The 17,688-nt window shown below is 47.7% G+C and overlaps 2 protein-coding genes and 1 non-coding gene across 3 annotated transcripts; 1 reads left to right on the top strand and 2 right to left on the bottom strand.

Moving 5' to 3' along the window:
• Positions 1-4,534: 4,534 nt before the first annotated feature.
• Positions 4,535-4,891, bottom strand: LOC137358445 (histone H2A-like; the record flags this gene model as incomplete). The annotated part of the gene is made up of 1 exon (XM_068024409.1): positions 4,535-4,891. A coding segment is annotated over exon 1 (357 nt), but the record flags the coding sequence as incomplete, so codon positions are not given.
• A 6,893-nt stretch (positions 4,892-11,784) lies between these two features.
• On the top strand, positions 11,785-12,141 carry LOC137358446 (histone H2A-like; the record flags this gene model as incomplete). Its single annotated transcript, XM_068024410.1, has 1 exon — positions 11,785-12,141. A coding segment is annotated over exon 1 (357 nt), but the record flags the coding sequence as incomplete, so codon positions are not given.
• Positions 12,142-16,868: 4,727 nt separating this feature from the next.
• On the bottom strand, positions 16,869-16,952 carry trnal-uaa (transfer RNA leucine (anticodon UAA)). Its single transcript has one exon. It is a non-coding gene; the product is annotated as a tRNA-Leu (tRNA).
• Between the last annotated feature and the right edge of the window lie 736 nt (positions 16,953-17,688).

The raw sequence follows: 17,688 nt of genomic DNA, 5'->3' as shown, positions 1-17,688 counted from the left end.
GAGAAACGTGCTCTTTCATTTGGGACTCAACTCTCTGCAGCATCTCGCTGTGAAAGATTGAACTTTATCTCATTTCTTTTTCAGCTGGGAGTCAGTGCGGCTCAGTGGGACTTCTGGCTGTCTCCCACCTCACAATCCATCAGTGCTGAGAAAGCAATGGGAAATATTACTCATGGCTGAGTAAGCAGAGGACACCGATTTAAGGTGAATTGGAAAAGAACCAAAGGCAACATGAGGTAAATCCTTTTTATGCAGCAAATGGTTAAGATCTGATATGTACTGCCTGAGAGTGTGACGGAGGAAGATTCAACCATAGCTTTCAAAAGAATATATGATAATTATCTGAAGGGGAAAAAAATTCAGGTTTTCATGGAATACATGAGGATGTGGCATGAGCTGAGTTGCTTGTGCAGAGAGGCAGCACAAGCACGATGAGCTGAATCCCTCCTTTTGTGCTGTAAGTATTCTGTGATCTATGATTCTATACAAAGTGAAACCAACACTTACAGATGAGAAACTGACAGGTACAGTGTAAACCCCACACTAACAAACCAGCAAATGCCAGGGACAGAGTAAATCCAACAGTCCGAGACAAGAAACTGACAGATACTGTGTGAAACCCAAAAATCACTTATCAGGATTTGGCAGTTAATGTGTAAAAACCTCTCTTCAATATCCATCCTGCAAGGCACAAAGAAAATTAGGTACAAACCCAGGCTCATACTTCGAAGACTGAGAGATAAAGAGCAAAACACAGACTCACCTCCAAGAGGCTGACAAGTACAGAGAATAAAACAGAGGGTGTGCATATTAAAAACACATGCATGTAACAGAAATTGATAGGGATAGAATCAAATCCTTTCTCACACATGACACGAAAATTGGTGGTGTCGTAAATAGTGAGGAGGAAAGCCTTAGATTACAGGCCAATATAGATCGTCCGAGGCAGAGAATATAAGAGCAGGGAGGTTATGACGGAGCTGTATAAAATGCTAGTTAGGCCACAGCTGGAGTGCTGTGTACTGTTCTGGGCACGACACTATAGGAAGGATGTGATTGCACTGGAGAGGGTGCAGAAGAGAGTCACCAGGATGTTGCCTGGGCTGGAGCATTTCAGCTATGAAGAGAGACTGAAAAGGCTAGCGTTGTTTTCCTTAGAGCAGAGAAGGCTGAGGGGAGATAAGATTGAGGTTTACAAAATTATGAGGCGCATTGATGGGTTAGATAGGAAGAAACATTTTACCTTAGTGGAGGGGTCAATAACCAGGTGGCAAAGATTTAAGGTAAGGGGCAGGAGGTTTAGATGGGATTTGAGGAAATAATTTTACCCAGAGGGTGGTTGGAATCTGGAACGCACTCCCTGAAGATGTGGTAGAGGCCGGAACCCTCACAACATTTAAGAAGTATTTAGATGAGCACTTGAAATGCTATAGCATACAAGACTACGGGCCAAATACTGGAAAATGGGATGAGAATAGTTAGTTGCTTGATGGCCAGCACAGACACAATGGGCTGAAGAGCCTGTTTCTGTGCTGTATAACTCTATGAGTCTATATCAGAAACTGATAGACCTGGACAAAAGCTGATGTTCACATACAAGTTGTTGAAAGATATGTGGTGAAACTCACATTTTTTTTTATTTCCAAAACATACTTTATTCATAAAAATCTGTCAAAATTACATTCCCAAACAGTTTAAAACAGCATCAAGTCAAAAAATACAAACAGTGCAAAGATGATCAGTTACCTTCTGTACAATCATGAGTTGCCTCACAACCCTTCCATTTCATTGTCATGCCATGTACATGTTTACATTTACAGCACACAAAATTTCTCCGATAAAGTTCGAGGGATTTCCCATGGATCCAGCCCCTCAGTTCAGCTTGGTGGCGGGACCTTACACTGTGGTCTTTCCCCATTGAGCCTTTGCTGCGGCTGCCCCAAGCTTTAGTGCGTCCCTCAGCCCGTAGTCCTGGACTTTGGAATGTGCCAGTCTGCAACATTCGGTGGTGGACAACTCTTTTCGCTGGAAGACCAGCACGTTTCGGGCAGACCAAAGGGCGTCTTTCACCGAATTGATAGTCCTCCAGCAGCAGTTGATGCTGGTGTCGGTGTGCATCCCTGGAAATAGCCCGCAGAGCACAGACTCCTGTGTTACAGAGCTGCTTGGGATGAACATCGACAAAAACCACTGCATCTCTTTCCACAAAGTTAACTCACATAGCAATAGCAGAAACAGTCACAAACCAAAAACTGAAACATACAGAGTAAAAACCCACATTCTCACACCAGAAATTCACGGCTACAAAGTGAAGCTGACTCTCTCCTCCCAGGCACTGACAGGTACAAAAGAAAACACGCACTAACATACCAGGAAATGAAATGTAGGAAATAAAACCTGATTATCATGTCAGAGAACAAAGAACAAAGAACAAAGATAATTACAGCACAGGAACAGGCCCTTCGGCCCTCCAAGCCTGCGCCGATCCAGATCCTCTCTCTAAACATTGGCATTAATGACAGTTGTGGTACCCAGAATGCTCTGCGCTCCAGAATTTGCCTTGTCTCTGATGAGGAGCAGGCGCGGTCGTGACTGAGCTCCATCTGCAGCTGGAGCGGTATATTCACAAAGTGCAGGGAGACCGCGCCCGTAGCGGGTGCACACAGCTGGAGCAGGGCGTCAAGGCCACAATGGGATGGAACAATCCCGTTTGTGTCCCTGCGGGTGGCGGTGAAGCTTTTCCCTGTGAGGCTTCCCGAAACTGCCCGCCAGCAAGGTCAACTGGTCAGAGAGCGTCTGCAAATGGATAGGAATTGGGGATTGGGCAGGGAGCGTCTCTAAATGAATAAGGTTTGGGGACTGGGCAAGGAGCGTCTGGAAATGGATAAGAATTGGGGATTTGGCAGGGAGCATTTTTTTATCCCTTCGTGGGATGTGGGCGTCGCTGGCTCGATCTCAGCTGCAGTAATGTGTCCAGTTCTGGGCACCAGGTTTCAGAAAGGACATCAAAGCTTTTGAGACAGTTCGGAGGAGATTTACGAGAATGATACCAGAGATGAGGGGTTTCAGTCCTCTGGACAGGGTGGTGAAGCTGGGATTGTTGGCCAAAAATGTCAAGGGGAGGTGAGGAGAGATCTTTTTGCCCAGTAACTGATTCGGATTTGGAATGAATTGTCTGACAGGGTGCTGGAAACAGATTCAATTATAACTTTCAAAAAGTAATTGGACAAATATTTCAAAGTGAATTTCTCCAGGACTATGGGGAACAGGCAGGGGGTTGGACTAATTGCATCATTTTTTTCACAGATTCAGCACAGGCACAAAAGACCGATTGGCCTCCTTCTGTGCTGTATGATTCTATGAAATAGTGACAGTCAGGGCAAGTCTGTATAAGAAGGAGAAATGGAGACAGGTCAGGGAGAGCACATCACCAAAACTGGGAGATACTACATTGGACAGGGAGGTTCGGAGGGGGAGAGAGCACGTACATACAGTCAGAATCAGCACCTTCAGGGGAAGAGAGAGAGAGGAACCAGTGAGTGTAGAACTGAACCCAGCCAGAGTCAACCTGCTGAAACACCAGTGAGTTCACACTGGGGAGAGATCATTCACCTGCTCCGTGTGTCGGAAGGGGTTCACTCAGTCATCCAACCTCACTGAACATCAACTTGTTCACACTGATCAGAGACCTTTTCAATGTCCTGACTGTGAGAAGAGCTTTAAAAGCAGTAATGATCTGCTGAAACACCAACACACTCACTCTGGGTAGAGGCCGTTCCCCTGCCATGTTTGTGGGAAGGGATTCACTCAGTCATTCAATCTGCTGCAACATCAGCAAGTTCACATGTAACTGCAGGGGTTGGATTCTGCTGTTGTTGCTGCTATTCATCACTTTCAGAGACAAAGTTGGTTCTTACTTTATAACCAGTGTAGTCCAGAGCAAAAGCGTCTTCTTAATGTTGAGATAAACGGGAGAAGAAACCCGGAAGTGGCGGCGAGGATGGGGGAGGTGCTGCACCGTCACTTTAACGGTGCACCCTCCCTCCCCCGGGTGCTTGCTGCACGCCCGCCAGGCCTGGCGGCTCTGATTGGGGTCCTGAGAGCCCCTGAGACTCGGTGCAGCTGAGGCTGCGCTCACCCCCGCTCAGCTCTGTTGTGATATTTAAAATACGAAAGGCCTGTTGGACTGAGAGCTGATCTGGAATTTAGAAAGCAGCATTACTGGAGGCTCATTGCTGCTCAGCACAATCTCACCCCCCGCTCCTGGTAATTGTTGATTCTACACCCTGTAGTTCAGTTCTTCACTTTACTAGAGGGGGAGATGTGTGAGCAGAAAAACAGAGCAAATTAAAAAACACAGCTGGACAGATGTGCAACAGGTCAATCCACTGTTACAATAACTCCATCACTGACTCCCTCCTGACAGTAACCAGCCCTTTCACAGAGACTGTGGTTGGCTCTGAAAAGAGCCTTTGGTTTCTGAGATGTCATTTCGGCCGCTTTCCTTTTTCTGGGAGCTCTGAGCGCTGGTTTTCTTGGGCAGCAGCAAGGCCTGGATGTTAGGCAGCACCCCGCCCTGAGCGATGGTCACGTCTCCCAGCAGCTTGATGAGCTCCTCATTGTTGCGGACGGCCAGCTGCAGGTGTCTGGGGATGATGCGGGTCTTCTTGTTGTCCCGGGCAGCATTACCGGCCAGCTCGAGGATTTCAGCGGTCAGATACTCGAGCACAGCAGCCAGATAGACCGGGGCTCCGGCACCCACACGCTTAGCATAGTTGCCCTTTCTCAGGAGCTTGTGATCATGGCCCACCGGGAACTGCAGTCCAGCCCGGGAGGAGCGAGACTTGGCCTTGGGCCGAGCTTTCCTGCCGGTCTTTCCTCTTCCAGACATTTCCACAATCTCACAAATACTTTCACAAAGAATGGATAATTTCTCAGCTTTTGTCATAATTTTGGAGCAGTTAGGATGGCTGAGTGGTCTAAAGGGATGTGTTTAAGTTGTAGTGCTTTCTGGAGGCGTGTGTTCAAATCCCACTTCTGCCAAGTTGTGTTTTGACTGAACTGGAGGGATTTGGGAGCAGCGGTGAAGGGAGAACATGGAAGAATATTGGCAAGGAAAATGAAAATGGACCCAAAAATGTTTCTTCAATACATTCGAGTAAGAGGCAACTAAAGAAAGAGGAGTGCACTGAAAAGAGCAAAAAATCACTGTGATTTTTGACATCTTGCCAGGATTGAGTGGCGCGTGCACGGGATGATGTCATTTTGCAGCGCCAACGTCATCACATTTCCGCAACAAATCCATCTTCGTGCATGCGTGACAAAGCGTCATTGGGTATTTAGCCACCCCATCCCCCCACCACTTGGCTGGAGGAAGTGGCTCAATGGGAGATTTTGAAGCTGTAGCTCTCCCCCATCGGCAACTCACTCCAGGCCTCGACGATTTCCCCCCTCAGCCGCTCGCTCCAGACCTCGCTGCTTCCCCACCCCCCGCCCCACTCCCCTGGCCAGTTGTTCCTCGCTTCGCAACACTCCACTCTCTGGCCACTCGCTCCAGGCCGTGCCGCTTCCCTCCTCTCTGCCACTCAATCCTACGTTGCCCCGTCACTCCTTGCGGCCCCCCTGCTTCTACAGGTGGCGCCTGGTGAAGAAATGTCGGAGCGAGTGTCACGGCCAGAGCGAGCAGCTGTGGGCTGGGCTGGGAAAGGGTGGGGGGTGGGGGTGCGGAGAGCGAACAGCCAGAGTGCGGAATTTCGCCAGTAGGGAGGAGGGGGAGAAAGCGAGTTGCAGAGCGGGTAGAGCGGTCAGTGGGGTGGAAGCCTTTAGCTGCGTTCTGGTGTAGTCAGTCCTGGTCAGTTATGTAAACAAATCACAATAACGAATTGGCAGCACATTTTAACCTCTGCCCGATTGTCCTTTCCATCGATCGGGGTGCTAATTCACTATCTTCCAATGGAAATTCAATCATAAAATTCCTTTTTGTATTCAATAGGATTACTGAAATGTTAAATGGATCTGAGGATTACAGTTAGTATTAGCAAACGCACCCGAGTGAATTAGCACCCCAATCGATGGAAAGGAAAATCGGGGAAAGTATAGAATGTGCTGCCAATTCGTTATGGAGATTCGTTGAGTAATTCGATTCTGCCCAACACTGACATTGGCGGCTTTTTTGAATTCAAACTTTCTGCCAGGACGACAATTTAAGCCAATGATTTGCTGTATTTTCTAATTCGAGGCTCGGCAATTGGTTAAGACATGCTAATGGGAAGAGGGTGACCAATCAGAAGTGGGTTCTGGATAGCGCGGGCTCAAACTGCGGGAATTCCAGGTCCCTGAATGATTGAGCTGAAACTGATCAGTTTCACAAACCCTGTCAGTTTCAGTGCAGGAAACACCGTCTCGGGGGAAATAACATCACAAGTGGGTCTGGTTCCAGTGACCGATTGAACGGCTGCTGCAAAACTCCCGGATTCCCTCATTGCAGCAAAATCATTTTGAAATTCTATGAAAACAATGAGTGATTCCGGAGGAGTGATGTGGCTTTTCACTGAGGGCATGTGTGGACTGGGGAAATAACTAAGTGCAGAGCCTCAGGCACTGTTTACACAGCCCGTTTAGAAAATCAAATCCACTGCACATCCTTGCTGCAACTGAAATGTCAAATTTGGGGATTCTAGTTTTGTATCTCGAACACAGCACAGATTTATTCCAACACTTCTAAACAGCCTATCCCAGCTCCCATTTCCAGGTCACTACTCTCTCTGTGAGGCGGTGGGTGGCTCTTAGAAGAGATTTTGTTGTGTTTGCTGGAAAGGGTCGAGTTGTTCAGCCGCTGAATTCGTAGAGAGTGCGGCGATGCCGTTTCAGAGCGTACACCACATCCATGGCAGTGACCGTCTTGTGCTTGCCGTGTTCAGTGTAGGTGACCGCATCCCTGATCACATTCTCCAGGAAAACCTTCAACACCCCGCGAGTCTCCTCAAAGATCAAACCCGAGATCCGCTTGACCCCGCCACGGTGAGCCAGGTGGCGGATTGCTGGTTTGGTGATGGCCTGGAGATTATCAGGAAGCACTTTACGGTGCCGCCTTGTTCTGCCTTTGCCCAGTTCTTTCCCTCCTTTACCTCTGCCAGACTTTCTTTTATTAATTTCCAAAATATACTTTATTCATAAAAATCTGTGAAAAGAAAAATACATTGCAAAACAGTTCCAAAAAGCACCAAGGCAAACAATACAAAGAGTGCAAAGGAGATCAGTTTCCTTCAATACAGGAGTGAGTTGCCTCACAACCCTTCCATTTCATTTCTCAGGTCATGTACATTTAACAGCCAACAAATATTTTCTGGCTACAGTTCCCATGGATCCATCCCCTCATTTCTGCTTGGTGGGGGGACCTTACACAGTGGTCTTTCCGCATTGAGCCTTTGCTGCGACTGCCCCAACTTTTAGTGCGTCCCTCAGCACGTTGTCCTGGACCTTGGAATGTGTCAGTCTGCAACATTCGGTCATGGACAACTCTTTGCGCTGGAACACCAGCAAGTTTCGGGCAGACCAAAGATCGTCTTTCAATGAATTGATAGTCCTACAGCAACAGTTGATGTTTATCTCGGTGTGCGTCCCTGGGAACAGACCACAGAGCACAGACTCCTGTGCGACAGAGCGGCTTGGGATGAACCTCGACAAAAACCACTGCATCTCTTCCACAAATGCTTTGCAAAGACACATTCCAGAAAGAGGTGGGCAACGTCTCTTTTCCACCACAGCCACCTCGAGGGCCGCGTGTGGATGGGGTGAGACTTCGGGTGTACAGGAAGGATCTGACGGGGAAGGCTATTCTCATCATCAGCCAGGCTACATCTTGGTGCTTGTTTGAAAGTTCTGTTGATGAGGCATTCTGCTAAATGACTTTGGACTTCTGCTCAGGGGACCATCCGACAGGATCCACCATCTCATTTTCCCGTAGGGCCTTGAGGATATTCCGTGCAGACCACTGCCTGATGGATTGGTGGTCAAAGGTGTTTTTCCACAGAAACTTTTCCATGAAGGATAGGCAGTACGGCACAGTCCAACTGAATGGAGCATTCCGCGGCAATATGACCAGGCCCATCCTTTGCAACACCGGGGACAGATAGAACCTCAGCACATTGTGACACTTGGTGTTTGCAAACTGGGGATCTACACACAGCTTGATGCAGCTGCACACAAAGGTAGCCATAAGGATGAGGGCGACGTTGGGTACATTGTTCCCGCCCTTATCCAGAGGTTTGAACATCGTGTCCCTCCGGACTCGGACCATTTTGGATCCCCAGATGAAGCGGAAAATGGCTCAGGTGATCGCCACAGCGCAGGAATGCGGTATGGGCCAGACCTGCGCCACGTACAGCAATGTGAGCGCCTCGCACCTGATGACTAGTTTCTTACCCATAATGGAGAGAGATTGCTGCTCCCACATGCTCAGCTTATGTTGTACCCTGGCTACTCGCTCCTTCCAGGTTTTGGTGCACGTACCAGCCCTTCCAAACCATATCCCCAGCACCTTCAGGTAGTCTGACCTAACGGTGAAGGGGACAAAGGATCGGTCAGCCGAGTTCCCAAAGAACATGGCCTCGCTCTTGCCGTGTTTAACATTGGCTCCCAAGGCCAGTTCGAGCTGGTCGCAGATGCTCATCAGTCTGCGCACAGACAGTGGATCCGAGCATAAAACGGCGACGTCATCCATGTACAGGGAGGTTTTAACCTGAGTGCCTCCGCTGCCTGGGATTGTCACCCCTCTGATGCTCGCATTCTTCCCAATAGACTCAGCAAAGGGTTCAATACTGCAAACAAACAAGACAGGAGAGAGAGGACAGCCCTGTCTGACTCCAGATTGGATCGGGAAACTTTCTGATTCCCACCCATTGATTGAGACTGCACTACTGATGTTTGTATAGAGTAGTTTGACCGAATTGCAGATTCCCTCTCCAAACCCCATTTTGGAATGCACATCCATCATGTAAGTGTGCGATATCCTGTCAAAAGCCTTCTCCTGGTCCAGGCTGATGAGGCAGGTGTCCACCCTCCTGTCCAATACATAGGTGATCATATCCCTGAGAAGCTCAAAGCTATCAGAGATTGTCCTGCCTGGTATAGTATAGGTCTGATCATGGTGAATCACCAACTCCAGAGCAGACTTGAATCGACTGGCTATGACTTTTGACAGAATCTTGTAGTCAGCATTAAGCAGAAATTGGGCCACCAATATCTGATTTCTGTCCTCTCCCCCTTCCGCTTGTCGATGAGGGTGATGATGCCTTTCCTCATGGATTCTAACATGCTGCCTGCCTGGAGCATACTCTTGTTTACTGCCAGACATGTTGATTCTTGCCTCAAATCAGTGCACAATAAAAGAGACTGATTCCGTCAGGCTCCTTTTTATACAGGCCACCCGGACCTGGCTGAGAAAGGCAGAGTGAGAGCAGGGAGGGGAGGAGACAAGAGTGAAGATGAAACAGAGAGCTCGATGGAGGAGACACCCAGAGTGACAGACAGAGAGAGAACGGCCCCTCACCTTTCAGCTAGACCTCCAGTTTCCTCCGGGCTGCCAATTTCAAACCATTTATTAACAGTAGAACCGAAACCCAGCTCTCCACACAAACCCTTACAGACTCGGCCTTCATAGTCAAGGCTTTCCAGAAAGCCGGAGCTTTTAAATATGGTCCCGATGCAATTAACACTCAGTAATATTCCCACCTAAACACAGTCCATTCTATACTAAGAAACCTCCTCAGTAACATCATCATTTCCACACACATCCGCTTCCAGCAGTTTACAGCACCTTACTGCAGCTGTTTGGGGAATCTCCTGTGTTAAGATTGGAGTTGGAAAGCGGCCTTTACCCGGCAGTGTTATTGTCTCACACTGAATCTGCTAGACATCCTGTTCTCTTTATTACGAGAGAGAAAGCACGGATTTAGGAAATGTTCATTTGAAATGATCTCTATTGAGAACGAGCCCGGCCGTGGGACAGGTATTCCAGAGCAAAGAGCTGTCCATGACCGAGTGTTGCAGACTGGCACATTGCAACGTCCAAGACTATGTGCTGTGGGACGGCATTAAAGCTTGGGGAAGCCACCATGGAGACTCAATGGGGAAAGGCTGCAGTCTCAGGCCCGAGTAGGCCATAGTACAGTGAGGGGCTGGAGCCCGTGTAAAACCCCTCGGACTGTTTGCACCAGAGAATGTTTGATGTGTAATGTAAATACTGTAAATATAACCTGTGCAGGCAGGGATAGTGAGATACAGCATGTACATTATCGAAGGAAACTGATCTGTATTGTACCTTATGTAATATTAATGTTGAACTGCGTTGCAATGTAATTGCACAAATTATATGAATAAAATACATATTGTGCAAAAGAAAGCAGCTTTCCTGTCAACACACACCTTGTCTCAGGGCACAACTTTCCTGTGATCTTGTCATACCCAACTACGCTCTATATCTTCTGACACACACACTTTCCAGTCTGTCATTTCCAAAAACAAGCATTCTAAAATCAAAAGACCGTTTGTTTATTTCTCCTTTCTTTTCATTTCTCCTCTATTCTTCTCAATCACTCCCTTCAACATCCTATTCAGATCAAGGTGGAATGTGAATAGTGTCACAACTCACCTGACACTATTATTACCCTTCTTTTCTCTTGTCTCATTCAATGGGAAAGTTTTATTCACCAGTCTGTTGCTGTTTTACACTCTTGCCATACCATCTGGTATTGCATCCAGCTGAATTCTGTGCTTTCATGTCCTTACATATCTTTTCCTCTTCTGGATGATTTGTTTGCTTCAGTTCCATTCAACCAGGCTGGACCACAGGGAAGCTTAGAACCTTTGCCTTGGACGGGTCCACGTTGATCCATCACATTCAGAATCACCTCCTTGAAATAACTCCATAGTACTACTACAGTAACCACACAGCATCTGCTTCAAACACTTCTCCACATTTTATCTGTTCTGACCGTCAACACCTCCAGCTCTTTTGTTTAAGTGGAACCCATCAGGTTTGTATAGGCTCCTTCTATTCGGAATGCTGTTGCACTGGTTCAGGGAATTCAGCTCTGTTTCTCTGCTCGAAAGGATCAGCCATGCTTGATCTGCCTCGTATTTTGCTTTTATTGCAACGTTACTAGACCTCCCATCCTCTGGCACCATACCTGTATCCAGTGAGGGATTGGAAAATGATGGTCAGACCTTCCACTATTTCTTCCCTGGCTTCTTTCAACAGCCTGGGGTGCATTTCATCTGGTCCTGGTGATTTATCCACATTCAAGGATGCTCATCCCATTAAGACTTCCTCTCTCCTTCAGTTATCACGTCCAATACTTCACACTCCTCCTCCTTAATAACAATATCTGCATCACCCTCGCATTTGAGAAGACAGTAAAGTATTCATTAAGGAGATTGGCAACATCTTCCACCCCGATACAAAGGTTACATTTTTGATCTTTTATGTGCCCTGCTGTTTGCTCAGTTGCCTCTGACTCAAATGTTTTGTTGCAACATCTTTGGGTCCATTGTTATTTTGTTCGTCCATGTTCTTTCCTGCTTTTTCTTTGCATTTGACCGCTGCTCCCAAACGCCTGTCAAAACACAACTTGTCAGAAGTGGGATTGGAACCCACGCCTCCAGTGGAAACTGTCACCTGAACGCAGCGCCTTAAACCGCTCGGCCATCCTGACTGCCTGCTCTGGACAGTTAATGCGAAGGAAATTATTCATTCTTTGTGGAAGTATTTGTGAGATTGTGGAAATGTCTGGAAGAGGAAAGACCGGCAGGAAAGCTCGGCCCAAGGCCAAGTCTCGCTCCTCCCGGGCTGGACTGCAGTTCCGGGTGGGCCGTGTTCACAGGCTCCTGAGAAAGGGTAACTATGCTGAGCGTGTGGGTGCCGGAGCCCCGGTCTATCTGGCTGCTGTGCTCGAGTATCTGACCGCTGAAATCCTCGAGCTGGCCGGGAACGCGGCCCTGGAGAACAAGAAGACCTGGATCATTCCCAGACACCTGCAGCTGGCCGTCCGCAACGACGAGGAGCTCAACAAGCTGCTGGGAGGGGTGATCATCGCTCAGGGCGGGGTGCTGCCTAATATCCAGGCCGTGCTGCTGCCCAAGAAAACCAGCGCTCAGAGCTCCCAGAAAAAGTAAAGCGGCCAAAATGTCATCTGACAAACCAAAGGCTCTTTTCAGAGCCACCCACAGTCTCTGTGAAAGGACTGGTTACTGTCAGGAGGGAGTCAGTGATGGAGTTATTGTAACAGTGGATTGACCTGTTTCACATCTGTCCAGGTGTGTTTTCAGTTCCCTCTCTGGATTTCGCTCTGTTTCTCTGCTCACACATCTCCCCCTCTGGTTAAGTGAAGAACTGAAGTACAGGGTGTAGAATCAACAATTTGATAAATTTCGCTGCCTTCGATTTGATAAATCCCGAGATTATCCCGGTACATTAACGGGAACTGGTTCGGAGCTGATGAATGAATTTAATAATGGAAGTGTCCGGGTTAATTCTCTGTTTTTCATTTAGACAGTTTGAATTGTGTTTCTTTTTCTCTCCGGTGATCTGAGCACCGCTTCTCAATGAGAATCTGCTCGCAGAACAGAGTAAATGCAGGAAGGAAGAGGCCATTCTCGGGCTGTGTGTTTCTCTCCTAACCTGATCTGTTCAGATCGCACTGTTCCCAGAGGACGGAATCAGTGAGAGTTGTGCACACACAGGAGCTGAGTCCACTGCAGCGCTTTAATATGTGCCTTCCCCCCGGCCCTCCCTATTCTCCGGACACAGAGCTGTCTGGTCCCCCCGGCGGCGGGGTAGAGTCGGGGATTCTCTCCCCGCAGTGTCAGGGTCTGCAGCCCCGGGGAACTGGCTGTTCTAGTCAGAGTGACCGAGCTGCCTTACATATCCTGTGTACTGATCTCCAATGGATTCAAATATTGGTGAACTCATTGGGTAATGTTTGTAAATAACCATCATGTGAACGGACCCGGCTCCATTAATGCCTTCCAAATAAAACTGGGATCCATTTCTTTTCCCCAAATGCCAGCTAACGGATCCCAGGAGCGGGGTTGAGATTGTGCAGAGCAGCAATGAGTCTCCGGTAATGCTGCTTTCTAAATTCCAGATCAGCTCTCAGTCCGACAGGCCTTTCAGGAAAGTGATGTGACAAAACAGAAACCATGTGACCGCCCCTCCAATCTAATGGGTTTGATGATGAACAGAGATGGCAGCTCTTTCCTTTGCTGATTTGGTGGCTCTGAAAAGAGCCCTTGTTACACTTGTTACTGAAGCTGGGTTTTCGGTGCGTTCCCCGCGGATGCGGTGGGCCAGCTGCATGTCTTTGGCCATAATGGAGCGTGATCATTCTGGTGAATCTGCTCATTTTCCGGCAGAAGCACCAGTCGCTGTTTGAACTGTTTAAATTCAGGGGTGTATTAGCAGCCAGAAAGTGAAGGGCAGTTCATTGCTCCCTGCAGCATTATCCACCTCTTTCAGGAGAAAAGATCAGAAACCGCTCGTTTCTGTCAGTCCCCGAGAAGCCTGTGAGAAGCGGTTAGTCGCTAATGTGTTCCTTTTCCAGAGAGGAAGCTGATATTTGTCCCGTTTAAAATTGCTGCACCGGACCTTCCTCCCGCTGCTTACAGTTAACAGATTGACAAATGAAAACGATTCCTGAAATCGCGTCAGGATTTTATGATGGTAAATACAGTAAAACAAAACAGGTGATTGGAGGGTGGCAAATGTTGTGCCCCTGTTCAAGAAAGGGAATAGGAACAACCCTGGGAATTACAGGCCAGTTAGTCTTACTTCGGTGGTAGGCAAGTTGATGGAAAAGGTGCTGAGGGATAGGATTTCTGAGCATCTGGAAAGACACTGCTTGATTCGGGACAGTCAGCACGGTTTTGTGAGGGGTAGGTCTTGCCTCACAAGCCTGATTGAATTCTTTGAGCAGGTGACCAAGCAAGTGGATGAGGGTAAACCAGTGGATGTGGTGTACATGGATTTTAGTAAGGCATTTGATAAGGTCCCCCATGGTAGACTTATGGAGAAAGTCAGGAGGCATGGGATAGTGGGGAATGTGGCCAGTTGGATTAAGAATTGGCTAACTGATAGAAGGCAGAGAGTGGTCTTAGATGGTAAATACTCAGCCTGGAGCCCAGTTACCAGTGGCGTGCCGCAGGGATCAGTTCTGGGTCCTCTCCTGTTTGTGATTTTTATTAACGACTTGGATGAGGAAGTCGAAGGGTGGGTCAGTAAATTTGCAGATGATACAAAGGTTGGTGGAGTTGTGGATACCGAGGAGGGCTATTGTCGTCTGCAAAGGGACTTGGATAGGTTGCAGTGCTGGGCTGAAAAATGGCAGATGGAGTTTAACCCTGAAAAGTGTGAGGTCGTCCATTTTGGAAGGACAAACATGAATGCAAAATACTGGGTTAACGGTAGGGTTCTTGGGCATGTGGAGGAGCAGAGAGACCTTGGGGTCTATGTGCATAGATCATTGAAAGTTGCAACGCAAGTGGATAGGGCTGTGAAGAAGGCATATGGGGTGTTAGCGTTCATTAGCAGAGGGATTGAATTTAAGAGCCGTGAGGTGATGATGCAGCTGTACAGGACCTTGGTAAGGCCTCATTTGGAGTACTGTGTGCAGTTCTGGTCGCCTCATTTTAGGAAGGATGTGGAAGCCTTGGAGAGGGTGCAGAGGAGATTTACCAGGATGTTGCCTGGAATGGAGAATAAGTCTTACGAGGAAAGGCTGAACATTCTAGGCCTCTTCTCATTAGAACGGAGAAGGATGAGGGGTGACATGATAGAGGTTTATAAGATGATCAGGGGAATAGATAGGGTAGACAGTCAGAAACTTTTTCCCCGGGTGGAGCAAAGCGTTACAAGGGGTCATAAATTTAAGGTGAAGGGTGGGAGATATAAGGGGGATGTCAGGGGAAGGTTCTTTACCCAGAGAGTGGTCGAGGCATGGAATGCCTTGCCCGGGGAAGTTGTTGAGTCAGAAACTTTAGGGACTTTCAAAAGGCTTTTGGATAGGTATATGGATAAAGGAGAATGATGGGGTATAGATTAAATTGTCCTTGACAAAGGATCGGCACAACATTGTGGGCCGAAGGGCCTGTTCTGTGCTGTATGTTCTATGTTCTATGTTCTATGTATAAAATGAGAGGTTTTAAAATTGTTGCCTGAAAATTGAAATTTTCCATCACTTCAATTCCTTCCTGCTCTGGAATTGCCGGGCTTTTTCCAATTGGAAAATCTAAGCCAATGAGAACTTCTATTTACTTATATGTGGTTCTCCAATTGGTTAAGAATTGGATTGAGAAGCGGGTGACCAATCAGAGACAGAGTCAAACTGCGGGGATTCCAGGCCCCCAGTAACTGAGCTGAAACTGTTCAGATTGACAAACCCTGGCAGCAGCTTCACACATTTAACACTTCACACTGAGTCATTCAAGGGCTGGTGTGAGAGAAGCTTCAGATCCTGTCATTACTCTCTGACTCATTATTCATCTCGAACCAAACAATTAGTAAATGTGAAGCAGTGAAGAGACTTTTCACTCTCACTGCAGAATGTGTCATCTGGGGAAATAAGGAACTATTATATTCGGAGAGTCCAGGTACATTCCTCCCTGAACAAATCCATTCCTAACATTCCCGATCACAGCCTATCCCAGCTCCTGTTGTCACCCGACTCCAGCTGAATTGGAGAAACTCATGTGTTGGGGTTTGAGTTGTGAGGTGGGGTTTCTCCGCCAGTGTTACCGTCTTACAAACTCTCCCCCTGAATTTGTGAACTGAGACTACACCGAACACATCTCCAGTTAGAGTGAGGGCCGGACATCCCTCTGTTTTATGACAGAGAGTGGGGAAAGGGCTGGGTGGAGGGGAGTCACCAGGGATCCTGGGTGTACTCCAAATCATTTCCATGTGGAATCTGCAGGCGGGGCCGGGACAGGGATCATTTGATCAGGGGATCAGCTCTTTCCTGAGAGATGTGGGTTCCTCTGAGAAGAGCCTTTGTGTTCAGATGTTTACAAGTTTCCCGCGCTCTTTCACTTCTTTCCAGACCCTGCTTTCTGATCCTTCGCTGCTTTCGGCTTGACCTTGCTCTTCCATGTCTGCACTTTCTTCAGCGCCTTTCCGCCCGCCACACTCTTGCCTTTTTTGACCTTCTTCGCTGGAGACTTTTTCTGAAGCGTTGTTTCTTCACCGCCTTATTTGGCTTTGCCACCGCCTTGCTGCTTGTTTTCTTGGCTGTTACTTTCTTTGTTGTCACTTTCTTGTCTGCTGGTTCATTCACGAAAGATTTCTTGTCTGCTGGTTTGTTCACTGAAGATTTCTTGTCTGCTGGTTTCTTCACCTTCTTTCCCACTTTTCCCTGGGTTTTCCTTCTTGCTGATTTTGAAGGAGCCGGAGGCTCCCTGTCCCTTGCTCTGCACCAGGGAGCCTTTGTCCAATTTCCTCTTGATACTTTGCTTGATCTGGGTCTTGAGCTTCTCCTGAGCGGTGGCAGACCTGCAAGGAATCAACTACCAGCTAGCGTATAAAGCGAGACCAAGGCTCAGGGCCTTCAGTTACCTGGAGGGGAGTCGGAGATGCAGCGGATCCTGTGAGGAACCACAATCCAGGAAGGATGAGAAGGTCATTGTCAGGGGACAGAGGAGATTAAGTTAAAGATTTACCAGTTTATAAGCAAGCGCAGAGCCAAGGAACGGTGCTGGGGCAGATCAAATAATAGGAAGCTGTGATCAGTTGGAAGGCAAGAGTGATTAAATGACAGAAGAGATGATGGTGCAATGCAAAAGTCAGGGACAGAATAAGTAACGTTTTGTAAGCGCAGATACAAGAAGTGGGGTTTGAACCCACGCAGACACATGTCTACTGGATTTTAAGTCCAACGCCTTAACCACTCGGCTATCCTGGAACATTAGGCCATCGCTTAAAATGAAATTTAATGTGATCCGGGTGCCATCTGGCCTTTTACAATACAAAGTTATGACTCCTCTCCCATGCTGAATTGGACCCTTCATTATTTATGAGCCTCAATCGGATCACCCCTCAGTCTATGTTTCTCTAAGGTGTAGGGTCCCAACTCTTTTAGTCTAACTTGATAACCAAGATGTCTTATACTGGGAAGTCGTCGAATGTCTCTCCTCTGTACCCTTTCCAAAGCCTCAATATCACCCATCATGTGAGGAGACCAAGACTGGATGCAATATTCCAAGTGAGTCGTGACCAATGTTTCATAAAAGGACAAATTCGGGACATCTCAGATACTGAAGGAGTCCGTGTCCAGAAGCAGCAAGACCTGGACAACATTCAGGCTTGGGCTGCTAAGTGGCAAGTAACATTCACACCACATAAGTAACAGGCAATGACCATCTCCAACAAGAGAGAATGTAATCATCTCCCTTTGACGATCAACAGCATTACCATCGCTGACTCCCCCCACCATCAACATCCTGAGGGTTACCATTGACAAAAGGTTAACTGGACAATTCATATACATACTCTGGCAACAAGAGTAAATCAGATAGTGGGAATTCTGTGATGAGTAACTCAGCTCAAGGCACGTGGTGAAATGCTCATTAGGAGAGCTGGAGAAATGGACTGGTCAGGTGGGCAGAAAAGTGGCAAATGGAATTCAACTTGGAGAAGTG

The sequence above is a fragment of the Heterodontus francisci genome, chromosome 50, assembly GCF_036365525.1.
Source record: "Heterodontus francisci isolate sHetFra1 chromosome 50, sHetFra1.hap1, whole genome shotgun sequence".
Taxonomy (NCBI): domain Eukaryota; kingdom Metazoa; phylum Chordata; class Chondrichthyes; order Heterodontiformes; family Heterodontidae; genus Heterodontus; species Heterodontus francisci.
Note: the sequence above shows the minus strand (reverse complement) of the source record. Positions and strands in the feature narration are given on the sequence as shown.